Below are 27,074 nucleotides of genomic sequence, written 5' to 3'. Positions count from 1 at the left end.
CCTACACTCATGCCATTTTGTACATTTCCTTATTTACTGACTGCCTCTCCTTTGCTAGAATGTGAGTGCTTTGAGGAGAGGAAGAGCTGTTTATTATATTCATCTATGTGTCCCTAGCCCGGGGACAGGGTTTAGCATGTAGTAAGTGTGTAATAATAGGACCAGTGTTTGTGGTATAAATGAGTGTGAGCACCCACTGTGTGTACCCTGCTTCTCCCCAGTACTGTTGTGTATTATATAATACGTTCATTACAGTCCTTGGTGCCCGTATGTTACCATCCCTGTTTTATAGATGAGAAAACCCCAGTCAGTCACAGAGCAAGGAAGTTTTTTGGCTCTCTGTGACTAGTGTCACACTGTGAGTAGGTGTAGGGCTGGGTCACCTTTCTCCACCTTTCTAAACTTGTAGCCACTGAGCTGCTGTTCTTCAGTAAAAGACAGCACCTTTTGGGTTCTTTCCCTTTGTGGTGCTAGGTGTGGAGACTAGGGCTTTACCCATGCTTGGCAAATGCTCTACAGTAATTTATACCCTGGCCCTCAATCATTTATTCTTTATGTTATTGACAACTTAAAGAATTTGTAGTTAGTGCCCGCATGTGCTTTTCCTTAACCAGCATCTACCATTTGGTCTTTGTGGAAGACAGTGTTTTAAAAACATTCCCTACATTGCATATGGCCTGTATGTCACAGCACATGTGTGGAGGTCACAGGGAATGTCAGGCGTTGGTTCTCGCCTTCATTGTGTGATCCCAGGAATCACATTCAGACTTGGCAGTAAGTGCACTTACTGGCTGAGCTATCTTACTGTCCAGAAGGCAATGGTTTTATCCTCGTCATCCCCAGTCTTATTTTTAATAAATGAGAAAGTCATAGTGGATAATGTTTATGAGTACATCCTTTGTACCATCATATTTCTCCAAATAATCCAGTTAATAAGTATAGTTTGTTTGACAGGCAGAGAAACTGAGACAGGCTTAGACATGAAAAATCTGGGCCTCGAACCCCACTAGTATCCTCAGAGACCTGCCTCAAGTGCTCTGCCAGATGACAGCTGCAGAGGAAAAGCCAGTGTCATGGTAACCAGACTGTGACAGAGCAGAGGTTAGAGAGATCTGATCTCTCTTGTCTACCATACCTGTGCTTATTTGTGTGTGTGTGTGTGTGTGTGTGTGTGTACATGCATGAGCTTCAGCAAGTGTTTGGTCCACTTAGTGCAGGGCTTGGGTTCCAGTCCTTCCTGGCTGACTGAGGAGAAGATAAATGACTTACAGAAGGCCATTCAGCTGGGAGTTGGAGTTGGGACTCCTGACCTCTCTCCTTTTTCTTTCTGTTAGCACAGGTGGAAGGAATCCTTCCCAAGTGTATGAGTCTCTTTGGTCTGATGTCTTTATGAGACATTATTGCATGTAAGATGGGTTAATGGGAGGGGTGGGGTAGGGTACTTAGAAGCATAGGAAATCTGGCCGGGCTACACAAACAAAAACATTTCCTTCAGGGCTTGAAGCCCCAAAGCATTGAGTAGTTTGTACCAGCAAACAATGAAGCGGTGCATGTGTCTGCTACTGACTGCAGGTCCGTGCTCCTGCTAGAGGGAAGTCTCCCAGCTGCCCAGAGAGAGGGTGACATGCTCTCTGGAATTATCAGAGATGTGTTTTGATATGCTGTTCCCTAGAACTGCAGTTCCCTTCTTAGTGTGCTACCTCTGCTGTTGGAGCAGAAGTCATGGTCTCTGTAGCCCCATCGCCTGCTGCTGCCCTCTCCTCCTGTTTTTTTCCTTTCTTGGTAGTACTGAGTATTGAACCCAAGACTTCCCACATGCTAAAGCCAGTGCTCCACCATTGAGCTATGTCCCAGCCCTCTTTCTACTTTTTGTTTTGAGACATGGTCTCATAAAGTTGCCCAGACAGGCCTTGAAGTCACTCTGTAGTCCAGGAAGGCCTTGAACTTGGCAGCCCTCTTGCCTTAGCCTCCCAGGTAATGGAGATTCCAGGTTGTGCCACTGGCTTGGCCCTCTGTTCTTCTTACCCTTTGCTGCTCTCCATCCACTCCGTGGCCAAAGCTTTAAGGAATCAAACCCTTTCCAAGTGTTTTCTCCCTCAGCACTCATATCCTATTGTCCCTGAGCCTTAGAGACTCTGTGGTTAGAATAATTAGTGCAGCCACCCTGTGTAGCACTCCTGCAGTGCATATGTGCTGGCAGTGTGCCAAGCCCTTGCCACCCGTCATTTCATTAATCCGTGCATCCTTCTCTCAGTAACAGCCATACTCCTTCTAAGCATGAAGAAACTGAGTTTGGAGAAGTTGAGTATTGTATAGATTCCACTTCTAGGCTTAAAAGCACATCTTTCTGTGTTTAATGCCACCTTTTAAGTGACCAAAAACATCCTAAGTGGGTTTTGCCGTAATGACCCAACTCAACAGGGATTTCCCTGAATAACTTGGTACATGTGTCCCATTTGGTAGAAACAATGGGAAGTATCATTTCAGCCAGTGGGTTTCTCTGTGTTGGTTACCAGTGGGGCATGCCCTCTGCTTATTGTTCATGGGAACATGCTCAAGGAATTTTGCAGGAAGGCCCCCATCCAGGATGTTACTGTAAGACCTGCTTGGCGAAGTTTGTACAAACAAAGTATGACCCTGCCAGCTCAGCCAAAACCCCTGCCTCCGTGCTGGGAGTCTCTGTGACTCTAACGGAAAAGGCTGCTGTCTCCGTCACCCAGCCAAGAGGCTGCTGCACTGCAGGGTGGGTCCCCAGCTTCCCCTCCTTAGATATGGCATGCACATTGTTGTCTATATAAAATACAGGTCTAGTTGGGTTTCCTTTGCCTCCTGAGCCTCTTCTATGGTGTTTCATGTTGTTTGTAGAAACAGTTGCTGGGGCTCCTCTCCAAAAAAAAAAAAAAAAAAGGTGAGCCGGGCTGTGGTCATGCGTGTGTCAGAGAATTATATATATACACATAGTCCCTGGGAACAATTCTGCTTCCTGTCTCTGCCTCTGGCTGCTTTAGAAACCTTACATAGATGGAGTCATACAATGTGTGTCCATTTGCGTTGGCTTGTTTCTCTTGGATTTGTCCGTGTGTATATGTGTCAAAAAGACAATTGTCTTGAAGGCTAAATAGCATCTGGCCCAGTATGACATTATAGGGCTTGTGTGGTCTCTCACCTCTCAGCCCTTCCAGCCTCCTCTCTTTGGATAGTCTTTGCCTCCCGTTTTCTCCATTCTGGTCACATTGTCTTTCTTCAGACTCTGGGAATGGACCAGGCGTGCCTCTTCTGCAGTGTGTATCAGTCAGCACAGGATGGAGAATGGGGTATAAGGGGCTCAGCCATTGCTTGAGAAACAAATGTGCACCAGTTTAGAGTGGCTACTCAGGCACCTGGAATACAAACGCGAGTACACTCCCAGAGTCCCATGAATGTGAGCCACAGATGATCAGATGTATATTAATCATTGGCTGGAAAAGGATTAGGATATTTCCGTAATATAATATGGTATGTTTCTTTTTCTAAAACAGATGTGCCCTTGTTGCTTCATGAGGAAATAATTAAATGTGTTTGATTAAGACATCCATAGCATTCTGATGTATCTGAGGCTACTGTGTGCTGCTGTCTCTTGGTGCTCTGTGTTTGCTATATCTGCTTCTCTGAGTTGCTCTCTGAGATATCTTTTTTCATCTTTGATATAAGAAAACTGAGACTCAAGGGTGAAGTCACTTTCTCATGGATGACTGTCTTCTGGGTGACAGAGATGGCAATAAAATGGGGCTGTGTGCTCTGTATTTACTCAGAGTACAAGCTCAGTATCCAGCAGCGCATCTGCCCTTCTTCTGTTGGCACTTCCTCTGCACAGTGTCCGAAGCTCCTCTCACCTCCTTCCTCATTCTTACTCCTTCCCTTATACATTTTATGACAATTGGCTGTGCGTATGAGTCCTAACATCAATGTTGACAATGTTAGGAATAGTTATACATTGCTACCCTTAGAAACTGATATTAATGGTGATAACATAACATTTGTGTAAAGTATAATGTATTAAGGCAATGCTACATATAGTGATATGTGTATCATTATATAGATATATATGGATATATATCCTTTTATTCATGAGCATTTTTTTAAGTCCCAACTCATGTTTTTTTTTTAAATGTGTGGCTTTTTTCCTTCCATTTGAAATATAAACAAAGCTGTGAAAAGTTAGTTAGCATTCTTTATTAAAGGTTTCTCAGCAGTGGGCTACCTATTGCAAATTATGAATGAAACACAAGATTGAAGTCCTTCAGGAAGATCTTTTTGGAGAGGTTTAAGACGTTTCTTCCAGCCTTTGCTCGTTTTCTTTTCTGCCCCTCCTAGTATTTCATCAGGATTAGGTTTTTTGAATCAGTGGATCAAGTTTTAATTTTCCTGTTCCTTTCTTACACTGACATATGCTTTGGCAAAACAAAAAAGAGACCTAAACATGTCAGCATGATTTTTGTTCAGTGAATTAAAAACCATAAAAGTAACAAGATCATATCCAAATCCCTAAACTCCTGACATGGTGGTTTTGTCCTTTTCAGCCCCAAGCTTCATATTACAACTTTGAAAGCTTTTCTGCCTGGAAGCAAAAGTTCATGATTTATTTGAAATAGATTACAAGGATACAGGCCAGAAAGAACTAGGTTTGAATCCCAGCCCTGTCACTGAAGCTCATAGCCAGTCACTTACCATCTCTGAGACTCAGTTTCTTCTTTGGGAAGAATGGGACTCTTAATTTGAGGAGAAGTTTGCAGGGAGTTAGTGAGGTCACTAACTCAGCTGGCTGCTTTGTCTTCAGAGGTTGTCTTTACTTAAAATTCTTTGTCGTGGGAGAAAGTAGTATGTAGATGCCTTGATGTATTTAGCATATACTCTCGATGGTATACACTGAGCATGTTCCCAGATCTTGGGACTGTACTTCCTCAGCTTCTTCAGGATTGTTGATCTGAGGCAGAGAAACATTGCCAATGATGTCACTTCAGAGCAGAGCATTTTGTTATAATAAACCAACCAGTGGCTTTTGAGACAGGCCACTCCAGGTTTGATGTCATATAATATACCAAACTATGGTTGGGTCTGGCAGTGCATGCCCAATAATCATAGCACTCAGGAGATTGAAGCAGGAAGATCATAATTTCAAAGTGAGAATGGGTGACAAATGAGACTGTCTCAAAAACCCCCAAACAGCAACAAAGATTCTGCACTCCGTTGGACCTTGTTTTCTTCACATACAAAAATGGGGTTTGTGCTGGCCAGTACTATGTTGACTTGACACAAGCTAGAGTTACTGGAGAGAAGGGAGCCTCAATTGAGAAAATGCCTCGCCAGGCAGTGGTGGCGCACGCCTTTAATCCTAGCACTTGGGAGGCAGAGGCAGGTGGATTTCTGAGTTCGAGGCCAACCTGGTCTACAGAGTTCCAGGACAGCCAGGGCTACACAGAGAAACTCTGTCTTGAAAAAACGAGAGAGAGAGAGAGAGAGAGAGAGAGAGAGAGAGAGAGAGAGAGAGAGAGAGAGAGAGAGAGAGAACATGCCTCTATACAATCACCTGGGTTGCAGGCTAGCCTATAGGGCATTATCTTATTTAGTGATTGACGGAGACTGCAGCCGGGCTGGTGGTCCTGAGTTCTATAAGAAAGGGGCTGAACAAGCCATAAACAGAACCCCTTCATGGCGTCTGCATCATCTCCTGACTGCAGGTTCCTGCCCTGTTTGAGTTCTTACCCTGATTTCCTTCAATGATGAACAGTGATATGAAAGTAAAGACAGCCTCTGAAGACAAAGCAGCCAGCTGAGTTAGTTCAATGTTTTTATACACATTTCCTTGTACCATTTAATTTGTGTAGTCTAACCTCAGGTCGAGGAACATGTGTTCCTGCTTGTGCCTATGAGCAAGAGATAGAGCAGTGGTAAGTGGACCTAGTGACCTGCCACGTTTAGACATTCTTTTGTCGAGCTGCTGCTCCTCTGTGGCCCCTTCTTTCTCCACAGTTGTCACCACAACAATAAGTGTCTGATTTCCTCAGGAGCAGGATGAAGTTCTACTGTCCTCATCCCAATCCATTACCTCAGTTCCTAGCCCTTGGTATTTACAAGATGGAGAAAGATGCTGGGCTGTGTTGTAGGTTGTCATGGCAATTCAGTGGGAAATAGGAACTGCCATGTCTAGTCAGATGCCTTTCTTTGTGGTTTACACTTGTTCTTATGATGAGGGTACTGATAATGTAAACCGTCAGTTATCTGAGTATGGCATGCTTTTAATCCCAGCCTTAAGGAAGCAGAGGCAGTCAGATCTCAGTTTAAGGCTAGCCTGGTCTATAGAGTGAGTTTTAGGATGGCCTGAGATATACAGAGAAATCCTATCTGGAAAAAGACAAAATAAATGAATTAAATCAAATGCGTCAGGATCAATGCTAAATGAGTCCTATGCTCATCTTACTTAGTTTCCTCCTACCCGGTAGCCATTAGACAACTGTCCCATAGACAGATGGGAATTTTGAGGAGAAGGCATGTCTGCATCTTGTAAGTAGCTTGGTTGAATTTTGACTTGGGTCTGCCTAGCCTCTCTAGTTCCTTAGTGTCTCTTACTTGCTTTTACCGGATAACTCACCAGGACTAAACATGTCCATTGACATCTGTCAGCAGTGTGAAGGTCACGAGCTGACGGGTCAGAGTTATAGACTATTGGCTAGTGAACAGAATAGTATAGAGTTCTTGGCTGGGAGGTCAGTGTCTTATTCAATGAAAGAATAGTTTTGTTGAACTTGTGTGTGTGTCTTTTTCAGAGTAACCAGGGAACACAGAGAAATGCTGGTAAAACTGGCCAAACAGAACACCAACAAGGCCAAAGAAAATTTACGGAAGGTTCGCACTAATGCAATGAATAAACTGAAGAAGTCAAAGGACAAAGTCTCAGAGGACACCATTAGACTCATCGAGAAGCAGGTACTGTTGCCCACAGATGGAGCATCTGTGTACCTGAGCCCCGGAACCTGTGTGTTCATGCCTGAAGCACTCAGAATGCTCTGGTCATTTAACTCACACAGTCAGCAGCACGTCTCTATTCTGAGACTAGCCCAGTGTTAGACCCTGGAAGGATCCACAGGAGCAGATAACATGCTGTTGATCCTTGACTGTTGCTAGGCTCTGTGCTGGACACTTTATTTCATGTACCCTTATTACTACAAGAACAAGTTAGAGGCTGCAGGCATAGCTCAGTGCCTTTGCTCCCAAGGCCCTGGGTCCAGTCCCCATTGCTTAAACAGCAGCACAGCAGAGCTGTAAGGGTCAGTGAGGAGGACAGTCCAGGGAAGTTTGGACCTCTGCAAGCTCTCTTGCTCACAGTAGTAGAAATGGAATCCAAACCTATGCAAACTGACCCTAGAGCTACTTTGCTTTCTGACTGACAAGGAGTGGGCAGCTGCGTTCTCTGTGTGCTGAGTGCTGGTACTCTTGGAGGGAAGAGGTGAGAAACCAGGGGCCAGGTAGCTCAGCATGTGCAGAGGAGTGGTGTTTACAGTTTCCATTTGGACATGCAGGTCTCTGTCTTTCTTTCTTTCTTTCTTTCTTTCTTTCTTTCTTTCTTTCTTTCTTTTCTTTTTTCTTTCTTTTTTGTTTTGTTTTTTGTTTATTTTTTGAAATATGGTTTCTCTGTGTAGTCCTGGCTGTTTTAGAACTCACTCTGTATACCAGGCTGGCCTTGAACTCACAGAGATCCACCTGCCTCTGCCTCCCAAGTGATTGGATTAAAGGTATATACCAGCTTTGGTCCTGCAGGTCTTAATCCTAGGATGAGTCTAGGCAATGAGTAAGAGAACAGAGTGGCCGCAGCATAACAGGTTTTATATACCAGAGTGAGGAGGAGTTTGGATGTGAACATGTCCAGAGCATCTCACATCGGGCTATGCATCCATGTCATTTAGCAGTAGCTACAATAATAGTGCATAACTAGCTACCCAAAATGGGATGATTTAGAAAATCCACATCATTTCGTATTCTCCTTTATGTGGGGCAGCTGGGTGTAGCTGCTCTGGGTTGGGCTGTGAGCTCAGCTTCACATCACAGGTTGGGCTCAAGAGTGCTTTATGTATCTCACAATCTTCCAGAGTCTACAAGTGTCCAGAACATCCTTTCTTGGCAACAGCAGGTCCCAGGCCTGTAAGTCCAACCACCTAAGCTCATTTTAAGGACCCATTCTTGCCCCTTCCCGTTGGCTAAGCTTGTTAGTCAGCCCAAGCTGAATAACATTGTTGCCAAGAAGCATATACTTAGTTCATAGAGGCTGAAGGGTGTGTGTGAATAGTTGATGAATAATACTTTACCCTTAGGAAAAATGAAGGTGTCTGGGACTTAGGGAGATGATTCAGTCAGGAACATATTTGCTGTACAGGAATAAAGATTTGAGTTAGATCCCTCAGAACCCACATGAAAAGCTGATCATGGAGGGCTTGCCTGTAATCCCAGCAGAGGGTTTGGAGGGGTGTGGAGATAGGAACCCTGGGCCTCACTGGCCAGACATTCCAGCTGAAGATGAGCTCCGGTTCAGTGAGAGACCCTGACCCAAAACTCAAGGTGGAAGGTGACTGATAAACAAGACATGGTCTTCACATGTATGTGCACATGTACACAAATGTACAATTGTACCGATCCCCTGTATCTGAGGCCTGGTCCAGATTCCAGGTCAGTGAATCTGCAGTGGTACCTGGGAATTTTTAGCTGCTTCCCAGGCAGTTCTCATGCAGTAATTGTCTTGAAAGATCTCGTATTTCAGACAAAGAGATCACATGTGTGCTTATGAAAAGTGGCTGGTGACCAGATAGACACTGTAGGGGGCAAGATTGGAGACAGGAAGGGGACTTTATTAGGATTTAGAAGGTGGACTGAGTTCAGTGTCAATGAAGTGTTTCATAGGCCCTAAAGCTGCTGTGTGCACAATGGAAGCATCATGTTAGGAGTTGAAAAAGAGATGGGGTAGGATGGGGTATGAAAGAAGAAGCAGGTAGAGCAAGAGGGGTTGGGGCTGGAGGAGGCATGGAATGAATCACTACCCTCATTTTGAATCAGTAGTTCGTGTTCTGGTTATAGGGTCAGCCAGCAATCCTCTGGGGAATTTGATTCCTGAGTATTGCTCCTGCATTTTCTGATTCAGTATATTGCCTAGAATTTTTTTTTTTAAGATTTTTAACACTATGTAAACATATGTGTTTAGGTGAGGGATATACAGGTGAGTGCAAGTGCCTGCAAGTCCAGAAGAGGGTATCGGATCCCCTGGGGTTGGGGTTGGAGTTACAAAAGCACCTGATGAAGGTGTTGGGAACTGAACTTGGATCCTTTGCAAGAGCAGTGAGTACTCTGAACTGCTAATCCACTTACTTCTAGAGCTTTGAAGCATGTGGTTTAAATGTTTCCCTGATAATTCTGCAAACGCGTACTGTGAAAGAAGGACCAGAAGCTTGTGTGCAAAAGGAAAAGCCATTCTGCACCTGCTGTCCTATGACCTTAGAAAGGTTATTTGACCCTTGGATCTGCTTTTCCTATAAAAGGCTTGCTTTGGTAATTTCTGCCCTGAAAAGGCTCATGGGATGTTAGAAGGTGCTGTTAGGATGCCTAGCATTTAAATCCTCTCTTGCTTTCTACCCTCCTGTGTTTGGTCAAAGGGACATTCATAGGTTAGGCTATCTCCCCAAGGAGAGCCAGCTCTTCCTTTACATCCTAGGGGATTCCATCTCTGCAGTGAACACAGGGCCTTTGTGTATTTCCTGGTAGTAGGCTGTGTGGACCTCCCAAGCTGCCAGACTCCTCTCCTCATTCAGCAAGTTGGAGTCTGCCTTAGAGTACAGAGTCCATGCTCCTTGAAGAAGGAAGAATGATCAGATAATCAGCATTCTTGTTAAAACATGCTTGACAGAGACCTCGCCAGAAGCCTTCTCGATGCCACTGGCTGCCCATCCTTTTCAGACTTCTTTCCAGTGTTTCCTACTGTTTGTTATTTTTTCAAAGTGAAAATCCGCTGTTCTTCTGATGCTTAGCTGATACCTGGTTACTGTAAGACAGAATGAAGTCACTGATGTCTCAGTTGAGCAGAGGTGACTATTGTCAACATCTCAGGGGGCTCCTGCAGGCTGTGAAATCTCACCTCCACACTGTGTTGTGGTCTCTCAGTGTAAAGGCTTGTGGTGAGCATATGCCATTTCCATGTTAATTCTTAACCTTGTTAACAACCTCGCTTACAGTCCTGTGTTTGAAGTTTGGGTAGGAAAACAGTTGGAGGCAGCCCTGTGTACTCCACACCATGTTCCTTTCTCCTTTTGGACAGCACCAAGGGGGTTTTTGCCAGCTTTTTTGGTTTTTGTTTGTTTGTTTGTTTGTTTTGCTTCATATAATTAATGTTGCTAGCTGATTGTTCCTTCAACAGTTTACATTTTGTATTTGTTACTTTTGTTATTAGCTATCAAAGTAATATCTGCTCATCATAAGAATGTAAAATGTAAAGACTGCTTAACAGTTTGGAGGAGACTCACCCCATAAATGCACAGTGTGGAGGCGTCACTCGGCGTTTTGAAACAGTCCTTTTCTTTTCCGCAGTACACAGTTTAAACAATACTGAGTGTGTGGTATATATAAACTTCTGAGTCCATGTTTCATTTCTCATTTGTTATTAAAGGCACTAGCTGTTTATGTGTTTGGAAAATTTTTGCAAATGGCCTCTTCTCATGGCTGCTAAATAGTTTATCTTGTCATATGCAAAATTGTCTCTTAGAAGCTCTGCTTTTAGATATTTTTATTTTAAAAATCTTGTTTACTTTTAAAAAAAATTATATTAGCAAGGTCACAATGGACATCTTCTTTATGTTTTCTTAGGGTAGAACATGGCCAAGTGTAGATTAGTGAATAGAAAGATGCATTGGTTGCTTATGTCTTGTCTCCCCAGTGCTGGGGCTTGAACTGAGAACCTTGTATATGCTTTGTAAAGGCCGTCCCACTTCCTCTGCCCCAGCCCAGGAAATGCATTATTTTTAGGATTCTTTTTGTTTTGTTTTTGTTTTTGTTTTTGTTTTTGTTTTTGTTTTTCAAGACAGGGTTTCTCTTTATAGCCCGGGCTGTCCTGGGACTCACTCTGTAGACCAGGCTGGCTTTGAACTCAGAAATCCGCCTGCCTCTACCTCCCAAGTGCTGGGATTAAAGGCGTGTGCCACCACCGCCCAACAATATTTTTAGGATTCTTAATATATCTTTCCCAAGTCACTTCAAGCTTTTAGAGTGTGTCTACAGCACATATGTATGGTTTCCTTTATGTACCTGAGGTGGGACTCATGATCCTCCTGCCCAGGTTTTCTGAGTGCTGGGTCACATGTGTGCACCACTGTACCCAGATTTTTTTACCTCTTACTGGGTCCGAACATTTAAACTGAAGTTTCTTTTTTATGGGACATTACCTTGCTGTGTAACCCTAGCTGGCCTGGCACTCATTATTGTAGTCCAGGCTAGCCTCAGATTCATCGTAGTTTTTCTTAGTCTCCTGAGTACAAGGATTGCAGGCATGTGTAACACGAGCTTGCAACTTGTTTGTCTTTACTTTTACACTCTTGAGAAATGGATTTTTAAAATATATTTTTAAATAACCTTGATTATAAAAAGCATTCCACACTAAAATTAACCAGACTAAAAGTCTGTATATCTCGCTGAACTTGTGTATAGATAGACTAGCCATTCTAGGGGCTGGAGAGATGCCCCACAGTTTAGAGCACTGGCTGCTTTCCCAGAGGTTCTGCTCCCAGCAGCCACATGGTGACTCACAAACACCTATAACTCCAGCCCTTTCCTGGCCTCCCTGGGCAACAAGCACGTACATGGTATACATACAGACAGACAAACACCCGTACAGTTTTGTTTATTAAGGCCATCCTTTGTGTCATGCTTCACATTGGACTTTACATTTTTACTGTTGAATTTATTTTTATCTACCTGTCCACCACCATAACAGAATTAGAACTGAACAAACCATTAACTTTATATCCTCTCTCAAAATTCATTTGTATGTTTTTGTTACTATAAATCTTTATAGCTTTCATAGAGGATAGTGTGACAGATGCCTAAAACCCTATATTTTTGATTTATGAGTTATCTAAAAGTCATTGTCTTTTCTTTTAGATAGTCAATATCTAAAAGAAATTGTCAACCCTAATCAGTGTGTCTGTGTGTATCATTAGTGTGCTATGTATAATAATAGAAAAACTAGAAACCAAGTTTCTGAAAAATTTTTATGTCCATTGGATTATATTAATTGAAAACTATATAGAAGTTTTAAAAACATACTTCATTGACATAGGCATTTCAGAATTATCCATTTACTTACTTTTTTGCGGGGTAGGGTTTTTCTGTTTAATTCTTGGCTGTCCTAGAACTCATTTTGTAGACCAGGCTGGTCTACTTAGAGATCTACCTGCCTCTGTCTCCCGAATGCTGGGATTAAAGGTGTGCGCCACCACTGCCCAGATGACTTTAGTATTATTTCTAAATAGTGGACTATACAGTAACATTACAATTACATTTTTATATAGAAAAATTGTGACAGGAGAGATGGCTCAGTCGTTAAGAGCACCCAGGTTCAAATACCCATCTTTAACTCCAGTTTCAGGGGATCTGACCTCTGTGGGCACCAAGCATGTGTGTGGTACACATATTCATGCACACACAAAATGCTCACACATGAAATGAATAAGTCTAATAAAAAAGTTTTAAAGATATGTAGGCATACAAAGATTGGTAACTTGTAATTATCAAAGTAATCAGTGAAGAGATTCTGAACAGCCTTTTATTTTGTGAAATTGACCTTCTCCTTTTAAATTATTTTCAAAATTCTTTAGAGACCAGATTCTCATGAGATATTTTATAACAATACTTCTTTCATCTTTGGTGTATACGATTGAAATGATTGGTTCTGTCTCAGTCATTGTGTCTGCCCCCAATTCCCTTAGCCCTGAGCCCAGGCAGCTCTGCTGCAGGACCAAGATGTTCCTGCTCAGGACTCTTGACATCTGCCAGCCTGCTGTGGTACCTTCACTTCAGTTTGCCATAAATGGGCCTGCTGAACATTAAAGCATTTGGCAGAAACCACCAGTGACTCTGGCCAAGATCCTTTCACTGCTGTCTTTCTCTGTGAAGCAGCACTCTGAAATGAAGGAAGCCGGTGCTGGTGAGGCTAAAGGAAGGGAGGGCTCCTGCAGGCAGAGGCAGTCAGGGCTAGACCTGGTAAGGCCAGCCTCATGAAGGATGGCTTGTGCAGGCCTGCCTGGAGCTGTTCTCTATGCTCCTATGAGCCCCTTCTCTGTCCCTGTCTTCCTTCCATTTTCCTGAACTTGTAACCAGTAGACATGATGCTGGAGCTGGTGCTGGTGGTGATAATGTCATTTACTTTTAAATGACATTAAAAAGGCCTGAGAGAATGGTTCTTGCTTTGGAGTCAGGCGTTCAGATCTTATCTCTTTACCTTCTCAGCTGTGAAAGTGAGCAAATGGCTTTGCTCATCTGTGAGCCCCTGCGCTCACCTGTCAGGTGGGACAGTCTGTGCCCATCTCACAGGAGTGACAGGAGGACCAGCAGACAGGCACACGGACTTAAGTGTGACTAGTGTGTGATGTTCCTTTATAATGGTCACTGTTCACCCACTCTGGTTCCCGACTTTGTGATTTTAAAGAAAATGGAACTGACCCTTTCAGTGACCCTAGCACAATGTGGCTGAATGAGGAAGGAGTAGGCCAGGCGCTGTGGCATATGGTTGTCAAACTGGCCCTCAGGAGCCATGACATGTCACATAAAAAGTTAGTGGGCAGAGCAGAATGGGCAGAGCAGTCTTACCCAAATGACCTTGGCTTAGTCCTCTGTTGAGTGGGCACAATAACTGTTGTATCTACTTTATAGGGGTAATGTGGGATGTTCAGATGTCAATAAATGAGTTAACAGAAACATTTTATACAATGCAACTACTAGGTAAAAGCATGCTAAAGGAGACAGCATTTCATGTGTCGTGTGGAGTGTTAACCAGTGCCTGTCATGTAGTAAGTCCTCAGCAGTAGGAGCTGGCCGGGTGACAGTAACCATCAGTCTTAGAAAGTCAGGCATGAGAATGGTGAGCCTGCAGGTGGACTGTTCCCAAGGGCCTTTGTACCTATTAGCTGTAAAAAGTGAATAAATACTCTTGTTGGTGGATTAGCTTGAAGTCAGAAAGTGGTGGTAAAAGTCATAGTAACACAGCCAGCATTTGCATAGGATAACCTGATTGTTGCATACTTGTGTAGTCTTGTTTTTACTAAACTGCTAACTGAGGAGAAGGGACTAGCACTCTCAGTTTGATGGGTGAGGATGCAGACTCAGAGTGGAAATGTCACTTGTTTATCTTCTCCCATGTTATCAGACTGTTAGCCTGGGCCTTCCTCTCAATTTCTCAGTCCTTCTGCCCTTGGCTGGCCCAGGTTGGCAGCCTGAGTACTGGTGTGTTGCTAGGCACTGCTTCTGACCTACACAAGGCAGCTCCAGGGACAGTGGCATCTCAGACAGTTGAGACTTGACTCCTGAGGAGGGAACAAGCTGCCATTCTGAATCTAGCCACTCTTCCGGAGGACAGGCAGCGCCAGGAGCTGTGCTTTTCCAGCTGAAAGCGGGGCAGCTTTTAGCATGGTGAAGGCTTGGCTGCTTTCCTGCCTGGGACCAATTGCTGCAACTCCTTTTTAGTTTCTGCTCTTTGAAACTATGTATTTAGTTTGTAATTCCTGGCTGAGGCCTGTGGTCAGCGAATAAAGATGTCAAGCAGCTGCCAGTGCTGCCGAGTGCACAGATCTGCCACTGGGCAAGCACTTGGAGCTTCCTGCCAAAAATGCCTGCCTTCGTTTCAACCCCACTTAGACTTAGAAGGGAGCCTGCAACACCCACCTACTAAATCATGTTTTCATTTTTAGAAAGGCATGCATAGTTATTGCAGAAAAACACAGAGAACTTTAACGATTTTTCTCTTAAATACTTCCTGAGAACTTGATAATGTGCTGTGTCTTAGGTGTGATATGACCAGTACAGACCTGAATAACACATTATCTTCTCATCACTAAAGATAGAATGTTAAGATTTTGTTGTGTTATATACATATATGAAAGGAATTTAAACGAAGTCACCGTATAATGGGGTAGACAATGCCCCAACTAGACATCTTATTCCACCAAGTAAAAAGATGTTTTATGCCACCAAATAAAAACCTCCACTGCCAAGAATGGGTTATATCTTGTTGAGTTGTTGGCCATAAAGTTCCCATAGGCTACTTCCCTTTAAAAAAAAAAAATCTTAAGGACTCACTATCGATTACTCTCTATAAGCCTGATGGTAAGCCCTGTTGCTGAAGACAACTTACTTATGTTGTCAAATGTGTGTGAACAGAGCTAGTTCCCAAATAGAAGCTTCACTCCTACCAGCTAGCTTTCGTGGTGCTAAGAAGAACTTTGCATGGTCCTGGCAAACCCTGATGCTTGCCTGCCAGATATGCTGATGTAATAATGACACAAGATTATAGGAGTAACCAGACCACTCCCTTTATTTTTGTTTTTATTTATTTGCTTGTTTTTTTGTTTGTTTTTGTTTTTTGTTTTTTGTTTTTTGGTTTAAGGCCCTTCCATGCAGTGTAAACCATCCATGACACTGACAAAGTGGCCAAGAACCTGAGACTAGGCAGGTCATGTGGCTAAGGGAAAACCTACCGTTATTATTCTGCTAAAGGAACCTAGCAATAAAATGACTCCCAATGACATACTGCTCTACTCATAGATCAGAGCGTTCCTTAACCCTCATCAGAAAAGCTTCCTGTTGCAATGGATGATAATTAACACCGAAACCTACAACTGGCCAAAGACTTTGGCGCATTCAGCCCTTAAAGGATTGTCTTTATCAAATGCCTCCTCTCAAGGCTCAGGCGTTATATGGAAGAAGAAAGCAGAAAGACTGTTAAGCGCCAGAGGTGGATGGGAACCCCAATGGAGGAGTTAGGGGAAGGACTGAAGGAGCTGAAGGGGATTGCAACCCCATACGAAGAATAACAATATCAACTAACCAGACCTCCCAGAGCTCCCAGGGACTAAACCACAGTGTGCACAGGGAGGGACTCATGGCCCCAACTGCACAGGTAGCAGAGAATCACCTTATCGGGCGTCACTGGGAGGGGAGGCCCTAGGTCCTGTGGAGGCATAGGGGAATGAGGTGGGAGTGAGTAGAAGGTAGGCGAGCACCCTCATGGAGGCAGGGGATGGGGGGATGGGATAGAGGGCTTGCAGAATGGAAACCGGGAAGGGGGACAACATTTGAAATGTAAATAAATAAATAACCAATAGAAAAAAAATAAAATGTTAAAAAAGAGATCCAGAGGTAGAGGATCACTCCAAGGAAACAGTGCCTTCTGACACAACAGGACTAATACATGAACTCACAGAGATTGTGACAGTAAGCACAGACCTACACAGGTCTGAACCAGATAACAACATGCTAATGTCGACACAGGGTCCCAGCCCTAACCAAGAAGCTACTTGTGGAGGATAACTTCTAGAAGAGGGAAGATCAGCTTTCTCAAGTAGATTGTCACTGGATGTGCCCCATGTCCAGGAGTGATTGACCATAGTAAACAGACTCACTCCCTCCCTCCCTCCCTCCCTCCCCCCCTCCCCCCCTCCCTCCCTCCCTCCCTTCCTCCCTCTCTCCCTCCCTCCCTCCCTTCCTTCCTTCTTTTTTTGTAGAAAGAGAGAAGAAAGGGAGAGAGAATGAGCATGAAGTTGGTTAGACAGGGAAGTGGGAAAGGTCTGGGAGGAGTTGAAGGAGGAAAAGGAATACATAATGAAAAAGTGTTTAATAAAAATTAAAAGATTTTGGGATGTATCTTTGTTTTTTAAAGTATATAAATTTTTTAGATATTTTATAGATTAGTTCTACAGATATTCAAACACGTTTCAATCTTGAATTGTTTGTTTCTTTAATTGAAAAAAAGTATGAACATGTCTCTAAAATATTAAGAATATCTTAGCATATTTCAAACACATTTTTATTATTACAAATGTAACCCATGCTTGAATCTTAGTTAAATGTGTTTTTTCTCCTTGAGAATTCGACATGGTCATTGTAATGCCTATATGTATTAATCTGCTTCTCCATCCTATAACTTTAGATTTTCGGATTTTTTTTCACTATTCAAAATTAAGTCAGGGGCTGGGGAAGTTGAGAGTTGGTTCCACAGTTAAGAGTGCTTACTGTACTTACAGAGGACCCAGGTTCAGTTCCTATCACCCACACCAATTCCTAGTGATCTGACAAACCCTTTACGCCTTCTCAGCACCTACACTTAATGTAGTGCACATAAACTTATGCAGACATATACACATAAAAATACTAAAGCTTTTTAAAAGACAGTATAAACAATTCTACACCTAGAACTTAAGCATTTGGAGGCTAGGGGCGGGAGAGTTGGCTCATTGATGGAGAACACCTGTCGTTCTGCTCATGTTCGGCTCCCAGTACTCACATGGTGGTTCATGACCATCCATATCTCTAGTTCCAGGGAATTCACAAGGTTTCAGGCACACATATGGTACCCAGACATGTAGACACTCATAAGATTAAACAACAACAACAACTTGGATCTAGGGAACTGAAAAGCTGTTAAAAGTGGTGGCTATTCTAGAGAACCCAGGTTTGAGTCCCAGCATCCGCATGGCAGTTCACCAGTTCCAGGGATCTTACCTGCTCCTCTGGCCTTCTCAGGTACTAGTCACATACATGATACACAAGCATACACATAGCCAAAGCACCCATAATAAAATATTAATTATAATAGAAGAATTTTATGTTCGGATCATGTTCATTTGATAATATTCCAGTTGAGACATCTGGGGATTAGATGGTGTAAGCATTTGCATCTATTTGAATTTCTACCTGTGGTATGGGAGCTTATCCATTCACTGTAGCTTGCTGGGTTTGAATATTGTAATTAGAAACTGCAACATCAAGTTTTGTTAGCAATGACAGCTAAAGGTGTATCTTGTTTTAATTTGCATTTCTTGTGTCTATTGAATTTGCTGTTTGTTGATCAGATGTGCATTTCTTTTTTTCTGTTTACCTTTTTTATATCAGTTCATCTAAAGGCTTTCTTAAATAGAGTAGCTGAGGTGTGAGATGTTCTAGAACAGTGATTCTCAACCTGTGGGTTGCAACGACCCCTTTGTGGGGTCAAAGGACTCTTTCACAGGGGCCACATATCAGATGTCCTGCATATCAGACATTTACCTCATGATTCACAACAGTAGTAAAATTACAGTTATGAAGTAGCAATGAAAATAATTTTATGGTTGGGGGTCACCATAACATGAGGAACTGTATTTAAGGGTCACAGCATTGGAAAGGCTGAACCACTGCTCTAGGGGCTTATTAAGAGGCAGCTAGGCTGGCTTTTCTGCACCGTATTATAGTTTTAAATGTTAGCTTGTAGATTCAGACTCCTATGTATTAAAGTTCAGTATTCTGACTTCGTAACTGTTGCCCTGAATAAATGGTCTGCCTTGGTTTTCTTATCTGTAAAAGAGAAATAATCATACCTACCTTGCAGGACTGTTGTTAAGAATCAGTAACAGTATCAACATACATTTTTTAGTGCAGAGCCTGGGTGACCTCAGTGTCACTATCAGTATTTCCCAGTAACTTTGCATGTTTCAGAAACATTTGCTCCCTATCCCAGTCATCAAACTTAAATTGCTGTTCTTGCAGATCAGCCAAATGGCGGACGACACAGTGGCAGAGCTGGACCAGCATCTGGCAGCAAAGACCAAAGAACTCCTTGGATGAAAGTCAGCAGTCACAGCTGAACACCCGAGTCCAGTATTTGCCCATGCCTTGGGTGGCAAGCTCGTGCCTCCCCTGGCCTGACCATCCATCGGAGGCTGACACTGCTGCTCTGCCATGGGCCGCTCAGTCTCCCGTTGGGATGCTCAGACTTACGGAATCTCTTCCTTGTGTCCTTGCATAGCCCTGTTCTACTCTGAGTCTCCTGGCGTGAAGGCTCTCAGAGAATGTCTGCTGTTGGCAGAGGACCTTTACTCTAGCAGAGACTTTGACTGCGATGTCACCACAGGACTAGGGCCACTGTCAGGCTTAGCAGTTCCTTTCCTTAACACGGGAGCCTCCTTTCAAACTGTGAATCATACCCTGCCATTGTGTTAAACTCATTTGGATTAACGTGGACCTTCAGTCTGACTGCTAATGATCAAGCCTAAATAAATTGGAAAACAACAACCACAGAGGAAAGCTAGAGTGGTTTGGATGGAAAAGCCCCAGAACTTGTTTATAAAGCAACCAAGAGCAGTGCTTTTGCTTCTGGGTTGTCGTCCCACGTGCTGTTGCATGTGGACCGAGCTTCCTCTCCTAAGGACTAACCCTGTGGCATCAGTTACTATGGCATCAGTTGCTCCCTCTGGGCAGTTTCCCTGCTAACAGATCTCAGCCCTATTTTTGGCTGGGCTCCTCTTACTTAAACCTGTTTTTCTTTTCTGTTAGTCTATACCTTGAGAAAAATTACCAGAGAGAATGACACAGGGCAATGCTTGAAGTTGTCCGTGTGTTTATTTTGTGAAGATTGGTAGCTGCTCACCAAATGCTTTTCTTCTCTCTGTCATTCCACTGTTGTCTCTGTCGACATTTATTTGGTAATGAGCTGCTATTTCTCCAGGGCCTGTCTTCCTGAGAGACAAGTCCTTTGTTGTGGCCCATCTTTTTTCTTTTTTTTTTTTTCATTGTTGCACACCATGCCGTAGCATTCGTGCAGAGGTCAGGTCAGACAGCTCCCAGGAGTCAGCTCTTGCACCATGTGGAGCCATGGGATGGAGCTCAAACTTGCCATCTTGCACCAAGTACCTTTACCTGCTGAGTCACCTTACTTGCTATACTGTGGCTTTCAGTGCCAAGTTGTTAGTCTTTTCCCCTTTGCATAAATTCATTCATTCAATTATAATAAAGCTATTTTTAGGCATTATTTGTAATCACAAAACTAGACAGACATATACCACCTACACTTACAAATATGGAAACAGATATGACAATGTTAGGTACTGAATCCTCCAGACAGTGGAGTGGGAAAGTGGTGGAGCATTTTCTTTTCCTTTCTTTTTCTGCTAACAGTGTCTCTCTACCTAGCCCTAACTGTCCTCTGTTGACCAGACTGGCCTTGAACTCAAGTGTCCTGCCTCTGCCTCTCAAGAACGTGATCTAAAGGTGTGGGCTACTACACCCAGCTAAGGAGCATTTCCATTGTTCATTATCAGCCTCATTTTATAAGATGTAAAGTTTCTCAAGCCTGTCACACAGCTAGCAAGCAGCAAAGCAGAGTTGTAGGCTTGATTCCAGAGTTTGTTCTTTGCACCGATGTCAGGTGAAATGACCACTTCCCCCACATACCAAGCAGTGCATACCAACCAGGTGTCCTGTACTGAGTCAATTCTGACACATAACTACCCTTCGAGTCTGGGGTTCTGCACTCCTCCCTGAAAAATGCCCTATTTCTGACAACAATCACAAGTCTGGACCACACAAACCTAGTTCCCAGCCCCCTCCTTTGATCTGGTTAATTAGCCAGGATGCTACTCGGGGCTTGGGAGGTAGGTTTACTGGCTTTTTATAAAGCATGTTCTGAAGAGTACAGATGAGGAAGATTCAGGGGCTTTGGGGAGGAGGTATACTGGGAAATGGGAATCAGCTCCGAGGCACCCTGGGTGGCCACATTCCCAGCACTGCCAGATTGTCTAACCTGAAGAAGCCACTGCCATCTGCTGTCTTGTCAGGACCTAGTGGGCACCAGCTGTTATTGGGTGCCCTATTACCAGCTAGAACACAAAGGCTGCTGAGTTGTAACCTCTGGCTTTGAGCAATGCCACTCCACTGAGCTCCTTCACAGTGCCTCAGGCAGGAAGGGCTGTTCCAGTTCTAAGTAGTGAGGCATGTGCCTGTGCTAGCTAATAAGCCTCCTCCTCCTGCCACTGCCCACACTGGTGGGACCTGCTGTGAAACAGCCAGTGAGAAGTCAGGATTAGGATTAGGCCAAGGATGAAAGGAACTCACATGCCCTCCTGCCCTGCTTACCTACCCTCACAGCCAGAGAGAAATGGGAAGTGAGACTGCCAGGGGAGAGTGGTGTGAGTGTGAGCCACAAAGCAGAGGCTTTGCCAGGGTTCAGTTCTGTGAGTGACCAGAATTCTTGCTGCAAATGTGCTGCTCAAGATGCAGGATTTTTTTTAATAAACAGAGGAAATGATAAATTATGTTGTAACTCCACTCCAAAGGCATTTGGTTCTTAACAGCCAAATCCTCTGTAGTCTTTAAATAAACAAAACTTATTTGGTGAACAGACGGGGGAGGAGGGGAGGAGGGGAGGGATGAAAGATTTTCAGTACTTGGGTTCCACATGTCAACAATTTCTCTCCTGTGTGTATGTTGGCCAAAGCCATATATCATGATAAATGAATAAAGGAAAGCCCTGAGCCCAGGGCAGTGAGACAGCTCAGCACATGGCTTTCAGCTGATTGCTCTATTTCAGTCAGTATTTATCAAAGAGGCTGTGCTGCCCTGTGTGGTAGGGATGTGTTGGTGGCAGGGACCAGAAGGCGACTACCTGATTGCGTGTGCTGAGGCAGCAGCATGCAGGAGCTGGTAACTTCGTCCCCTTCTCCCCTGACAGTCTCCATATTAAGAAGAGCTAGCTGGGCATCCAAGTTCTCACACTAGCAGAATTAAATATCTTCTCTATTCAGTTCAGTAGCTTTCAAAGTCCCATGAAAAATTCGGTTTTCAATTTTAAAAATCTTTCTTTTGGTATATATGTATGCACATGAGCACAAAAGAAAAATTTAAAATTTTTAGAATGATCTTTCTCAGGATTGGGGAGATGGTTTGGCTGCTAAGAGTGCTGGCTATGCACACTTGAACCTATGATTTACTCCTCAACACCCACGTAAAAAGCCAGACATATCCCAACACTGGGTAGGCTGAGATCTCAGGACAGATCCCAGGAGCTCACATGTTCCCCCACCCCACTGGAGCCCAAAGAATGAGTGTCCAGTTCACTGAGAGAGCCTGTCTCAACAGAATAAGGTAAGTAGTAACAAGATGGTTTCATACATCCTATTCTGGATCCTGTGCTCATTCGGCTGCCTGCACCTGTACACTCAAATGTGTTCACACACACAAATGCACCTCTACACTCACATGTGTTCACACACACAAATGCACCTTATACTCACTTGTTGACACAAATTTTTAAAATAATTTCTCACAGCTCTCCAACCTCAGCCTCATTTAAAATGAAGTATGGATAGAAGAGAGCTACTTGCTCATAGTCTGGTTTATTTTTCTTAACCCTAAAGCTGTTGTGGCCATCTGTCCATGTGTATATATAGGCAGCCCCTTCCCCTGCACTACTGTTACTTATAGACTATTAAACTATGGTACGTTTTCATAATCCAGTGCATTGAAGGATGTTTTTACTTAAATTTTTTCTTTTTGATGATTAAAGAATTACTATTCACCAGATTTGTGACTTATGGGTGTAACCTCACACGAGGCAGAAACGAGAGGCTAAGGCCAGACTGGCCTAATCCCATCTTTAAAACAAACAAACAAACAAACAAACAAAAAGAGTGCAAGTAAAACCTCTGCCAAGCCTGACTGAGTTCAGTCCTCCATGGTGGAAGGAGAGGATGGATTCCCTCAGGTTGTCCTCTGACCTCCATATGCATGCCTTGACACACATACACAGAAAATAAGTAATTGTTAACTTTTTATTAAAACAACAACAAAGATCCCTATTCTCAGATGATCTAGTAAATTCCACTTTTTGTCCTGTAACTGCAGATGTGTTTACTGAATGTCCACTGTGAACTAAGCACCATGCTAGACCTTAACATGCATAATTCCACTGAAATTTAGTTGATGTAGGTACTGCGATTATCTGTGTTTATGTGACCACAGTCACACAGCCTAGCAAGCACTAGAGCAGACCTAGATCTAACTTTGAAGCAGAATTGTAAACTGTGTGCTGCAGTGATTGTTATTCCAAGTGCACGGGGTGTTCTCCTGGGTGTGGACAATAATGAAAGAGAAGCCCTGGCTGAATAAAACAGCAAGTCTTTTCTGATGGAATTCCACCTAAGACAGCATCCATAGTCTCTGGCTCCTGTAAACACCCAAGGAGATGGTAGGATCACAAATCCACACCTCACATGCTGGCAACTTTTCTAGAACCTGTCAGAGAACACAGGGTGAACAAAATGACAAGCATGTAGTCAATAGGGGTGTAGTAGCAATGGTGGCAGCAGGTGCCAGGTTTGCTATGAGCCGTTTGGTTTGCAGAGTGTATCTTCGTCTTTCCCCCTTGATTAAGTCCAACTCTGCTGTTAGGGAAGAGGCTTGCCATAAAGACCCATGCTCCTGAAGCTGCTGCTGTCTCCTTCTCTGTGAGCTCAGCTTCCATGGTGCACAGCTAAGGATCACTCTCCATGTGGAAGGCAACATGTATATGCATCCAGGAGATAAAGGTTAGAGATGATGTTCTTAAGGTGGTGGCCCGTGCCTTCAGAGCCCTGAGTTAAAGGTCAGCCTGGTCTACAAAGCAAGTTCTAAGACTGCCAGGGCTACACAGAGAAACACTGGCTCAGAAAAAAGAAAGGGAGGGAGAGAGGGAGGGGCTAGAGAGATGGCTCAGTGGTTAAAAGCAGTGGCTGTTCTTCCAGACAACCCAAGTTCAATTTCCCAGCATCCACATGGTAGCTCACAACTGTCTATAATCCAGCTCCAGGTAATATGGCATCCTCCTATAGGCAAAACACCAATGCACATAAAACAAAAATGGAGGAGGAGGAGGAGAAGGAAGAGGAGGAGCGGAGGAAGAGGGGGCCTGGAGTAGTATGTATAGGATGGCATTGAGCGCTGTTCAGCAGATCTCCAGGACTCTTCAGTTAAAAAAACTGAAACCTATACCCATCAAACAAGCACTACTTCCGTTCCCACTTCCCGGACCCTGGGCCAGGACTGTCCCTTCTCTTTCTAGGATCCTCCAGTGGAGGCTTACACAAAACCTGCATGTGACTGGTTTCCTTTACTTGGGCTAGGTCCTTCATATCTATGTTACAGAATTTTTCTTTTTCAATGATAAAGGGTATCATCCATTCATGAGTTACATCTGAGTATTTACAAAGCTCCTTGCAATTGTTTTACATTGACAATGCTGACCTGTTTAGAGATCTCACTTGCTCCATGATATTGACACTAAGGCTGAGAACAGATGCTTCTGCTCAGAGGGAGGGAGGAGGGTGTTGGCTGGATGAGCAAATAGTGATGACCTTGGTCTCTTGTTCTGTTCCAGTCCACTTCAATCCTTCCCATGCTTAGAGTAAAATAAAACTGAAAAGAAAGTCCCAAACTTTCCTGGAACAGCCCCCTCCCTTCTCTCTCCCTCCCTCTCTTTTAAGAAAGGGTTTCTCTGTATAGCCCTGGCTGCTCTGCAACTTGCTCTGTAGACCAGGCTGGCTTTGAACTTACAGAGTTCCACCTGCCTCTACCTCCCCAATGCAGGGATTGAATGTGTGAGCTACCATTGCCCAGCAACTCAGAACCCTTTTATTGTCCCAGCCCGCACTTCCCAGTGAATTAGACAGACTCTTTAGCCTCATGTCTGTTGACTTCCGGCTTCAGTATCTCTTCAGCAAGTAACGCTCATAACCACCCTGGGGCCTTGTTACCCTTCCTCAGATGGCAGGCATCTATCGCCCACTTTCCAGCATTTCCTTCCACCATGTTCTTTGCATAGTGCATCTTGCCTTAATACCTGCCCCAACCAATGGGCAGAACTTGCCTGGACTTCATGGCTCTGTTCCATGTTCCTCCTCTCAGCACAGTGCGTCTGCCCATTCATCGTGTTCCTTCTGCCTTCTGGACTTGCATTTTCCTCTTTAAAACCTCCCACCTTCACCCTCAGCAGACCCCGCCTTCTGCATGTCCTTACTTAAATGACAAGTACCACTACCCACCCAGGGCCAAACCATGTTTTGAGCCATCTTAACCACCTGCCACCCTCTGTCCAGTAAGCCATCTCTCACTGCTCTCTTTGAAGTGACTTTCTGATCGAGACAAATCCTTGGGAGGTTCTTACTGGGGTAGGGGTGGTAGAGTCCCAGGAGGCATCCATGGGGGTGGGGGGTGGGGGGTACTCTGAACACTTGGTTCCACCTTTGAGGCAATTGTACCCAACCCTAGAGGAGCCTCTTGCAAGTGTCTTGCAAGAGTCTCTGTGTTCCTTGCAGGGTTTACATCTCTACACAGCACTGTATTTGGTGCAGACCAGGGCTGGAAGAAGCATTATGTCCACTTCCAAGGGTCTGCTTAGTCTTGAAGACAAATGAAGTACCATTTCCTCCAGTCACCCAAAGACTCTAATAATCTTTTGAACATGTTCACCCAGGGCCTTCAGTCTCATCGGCTAAGCCTCCACAAGGACTGCTGGGCTACTCTGGAAGGCACTGTGTACTGTCCTCAGGACTGGCATCACCATTCTCCTCCCCAGGCAGGTTCCTTGTGGCCGGCTACAGAAGCCAGCCATGCGTATTAGCAGGCTTCACATTGCTTCTACTGGAAGTGCCCTTTTCCAAGACCATGGCTAGCTCCTGGGACACTCACTACCTGTTACAGTTGTCTTTGCCCTAATCCCGTGCCTACTTTCTGACCCCTGCATCCATCCTGGGTGAGAGTCCAAGCCTCTGTCTAAAGTTTTCCAGTACACCAGCAGCTCCCCAAACTTTCATTCTCTGTTGTGAGGCTCCCTGGTGGCCCACAGGCAGCACTGGTCACAAATGTCTTTTATCCTCTCCAGGCTCTGGTCTCAATGAAAACAGCTTCCGCACCCCTTCCTTCCAGATAATACAAGTGGCTAACAAGTGCTGGGCTTGACTATTCTGGAACCCAGGAAGCAAACCTAGCCACGCATACATCACTTACATTATCCAGATGTCACACATACCAACTCTTCCTAAAATGACTGCCTACTCTCTTTTTTTCCTTTTTTCTTTTCTTGTTTTTGCATTAGAAAGTGAAAGGCAGAGTGGGCTGAGAGAGATACTTACTACATTATCCACAACTTGCTATTTTGTGGATGAGGATAGACACACAGAGGTCAATTTACTTAGCCAAAGACACAAAGAATGCTGGGAACCCAGGCAGCCTGGTGCCTGACTCCAAGCTAGGCACCTCCAGAAGTTAACTGAGAGACGAAGAGCAGGGGGAGCCCTGGAAAGGATTCTATGAGGTGCTGAGTGGCCTGGGAGGGGTTCTAGGTCCTGGTCCAGTTTGTACTTTCTATTAATAAAAGTCACTGGGCTTTTCTATGGGAACCAGGAAGATGGCCCTGTCAACTTCACCTAAGGCACAATAAGGAAAATAAAGGCAATACAGCAAACAACCTCATAAAATTACATTCATAGACTTTGTCTAAATTTAACCTAAAAATGTCAGTTATGATGGTGGCATATTCCTGGTTCTTGCTCTTTCTTCTGTCTTTGGTGTTAAACATTCCATTGTGCAATGAAAACTTGATGCTTCTTTTTTCTGTTTTAAAAAATGAGGACTTGCACATTTACTGATTCTCACCATTTATTTTTAAATCACATTGTGTGTGGATACATGGGCAGATATGTGGAGGTCAGAGGACAACTTTCAGGAGCCAGCTCTCCCCTACCACGTGGGTTCTGGGGACAGAACTCATGTCATGAGGCTTGGCTGCAGGTGCCTTTGCCTGCAGAGCCATCTCTCTGGCCTTTATTTATTTATTTTTAACTTCTGCTGGTTCCTATTTGTTTGTCTATTTTTAACTCTGCAGATGCCCAAATCTCAGAGTCTAGGAGCTATAGGACCTCACGCCCACTCCCAGTGCTGATGTCTCTGAGACTGACATCCAAGAGAAGCTGGCGCTGTAACTAGGGAGAAAACGCGCTAATGGAGGCGGT

General features: G+C 44.0%; 1 protein-coding gene across 3 annotated transcripts in view; it reads left to right on the top strand.

Moving 5' to 3' along the window:
• The window catches only part of Mrrf (mitochondrial ribosome recycling factor), a 54,501-nt gene extending 35,167 nt beyond the window's left edge, over window positions 1–19,334 (top strand). For all 3 annotated transcript variants that reach the window (XM_028754659.1, XM_028754662.1, XM_028754660.1), the window contains exons 6-7: window positions 6,804–6,963; window positions 18,802–19,334. In XM_028754659.1, the coding sequence (XP_028610492.1) occupies window positions 6,804–6,963; window positions 18,802–18,879 (238 nt within the window). In that variant the 3' untranslated portion in view covers window positions 18,880–19,334. The remainder of the gene's footprint in view (window positions 1–6,803; window positions 6,964–18,801) is intronic.
• The last annotated feature ends 7,740 nt before the right edge of the window (window positions 19,335–27,074 follow it).

This window comes from Grammomys surdaster, unplaced genomic scaffold (assembly GCF_004785775.1).
Source record: "Grammomys surdaster isolate TR1022 unplaced genomic scaffold, NIH_TR_1.0 126035, whole genome shotgun sequence".
NCBI classification, from domain to species: Eukaryota; Metazoa; Chordata; class Mammalia; order Rodentia; family Muridae; genus Grammomys; species Grammomys surdaster.
The sequence above is the reverse complement of the archived record's forward strand: the minus strand, read 5'-3'. Positions and strand labels throughout refer to the sequence as shown.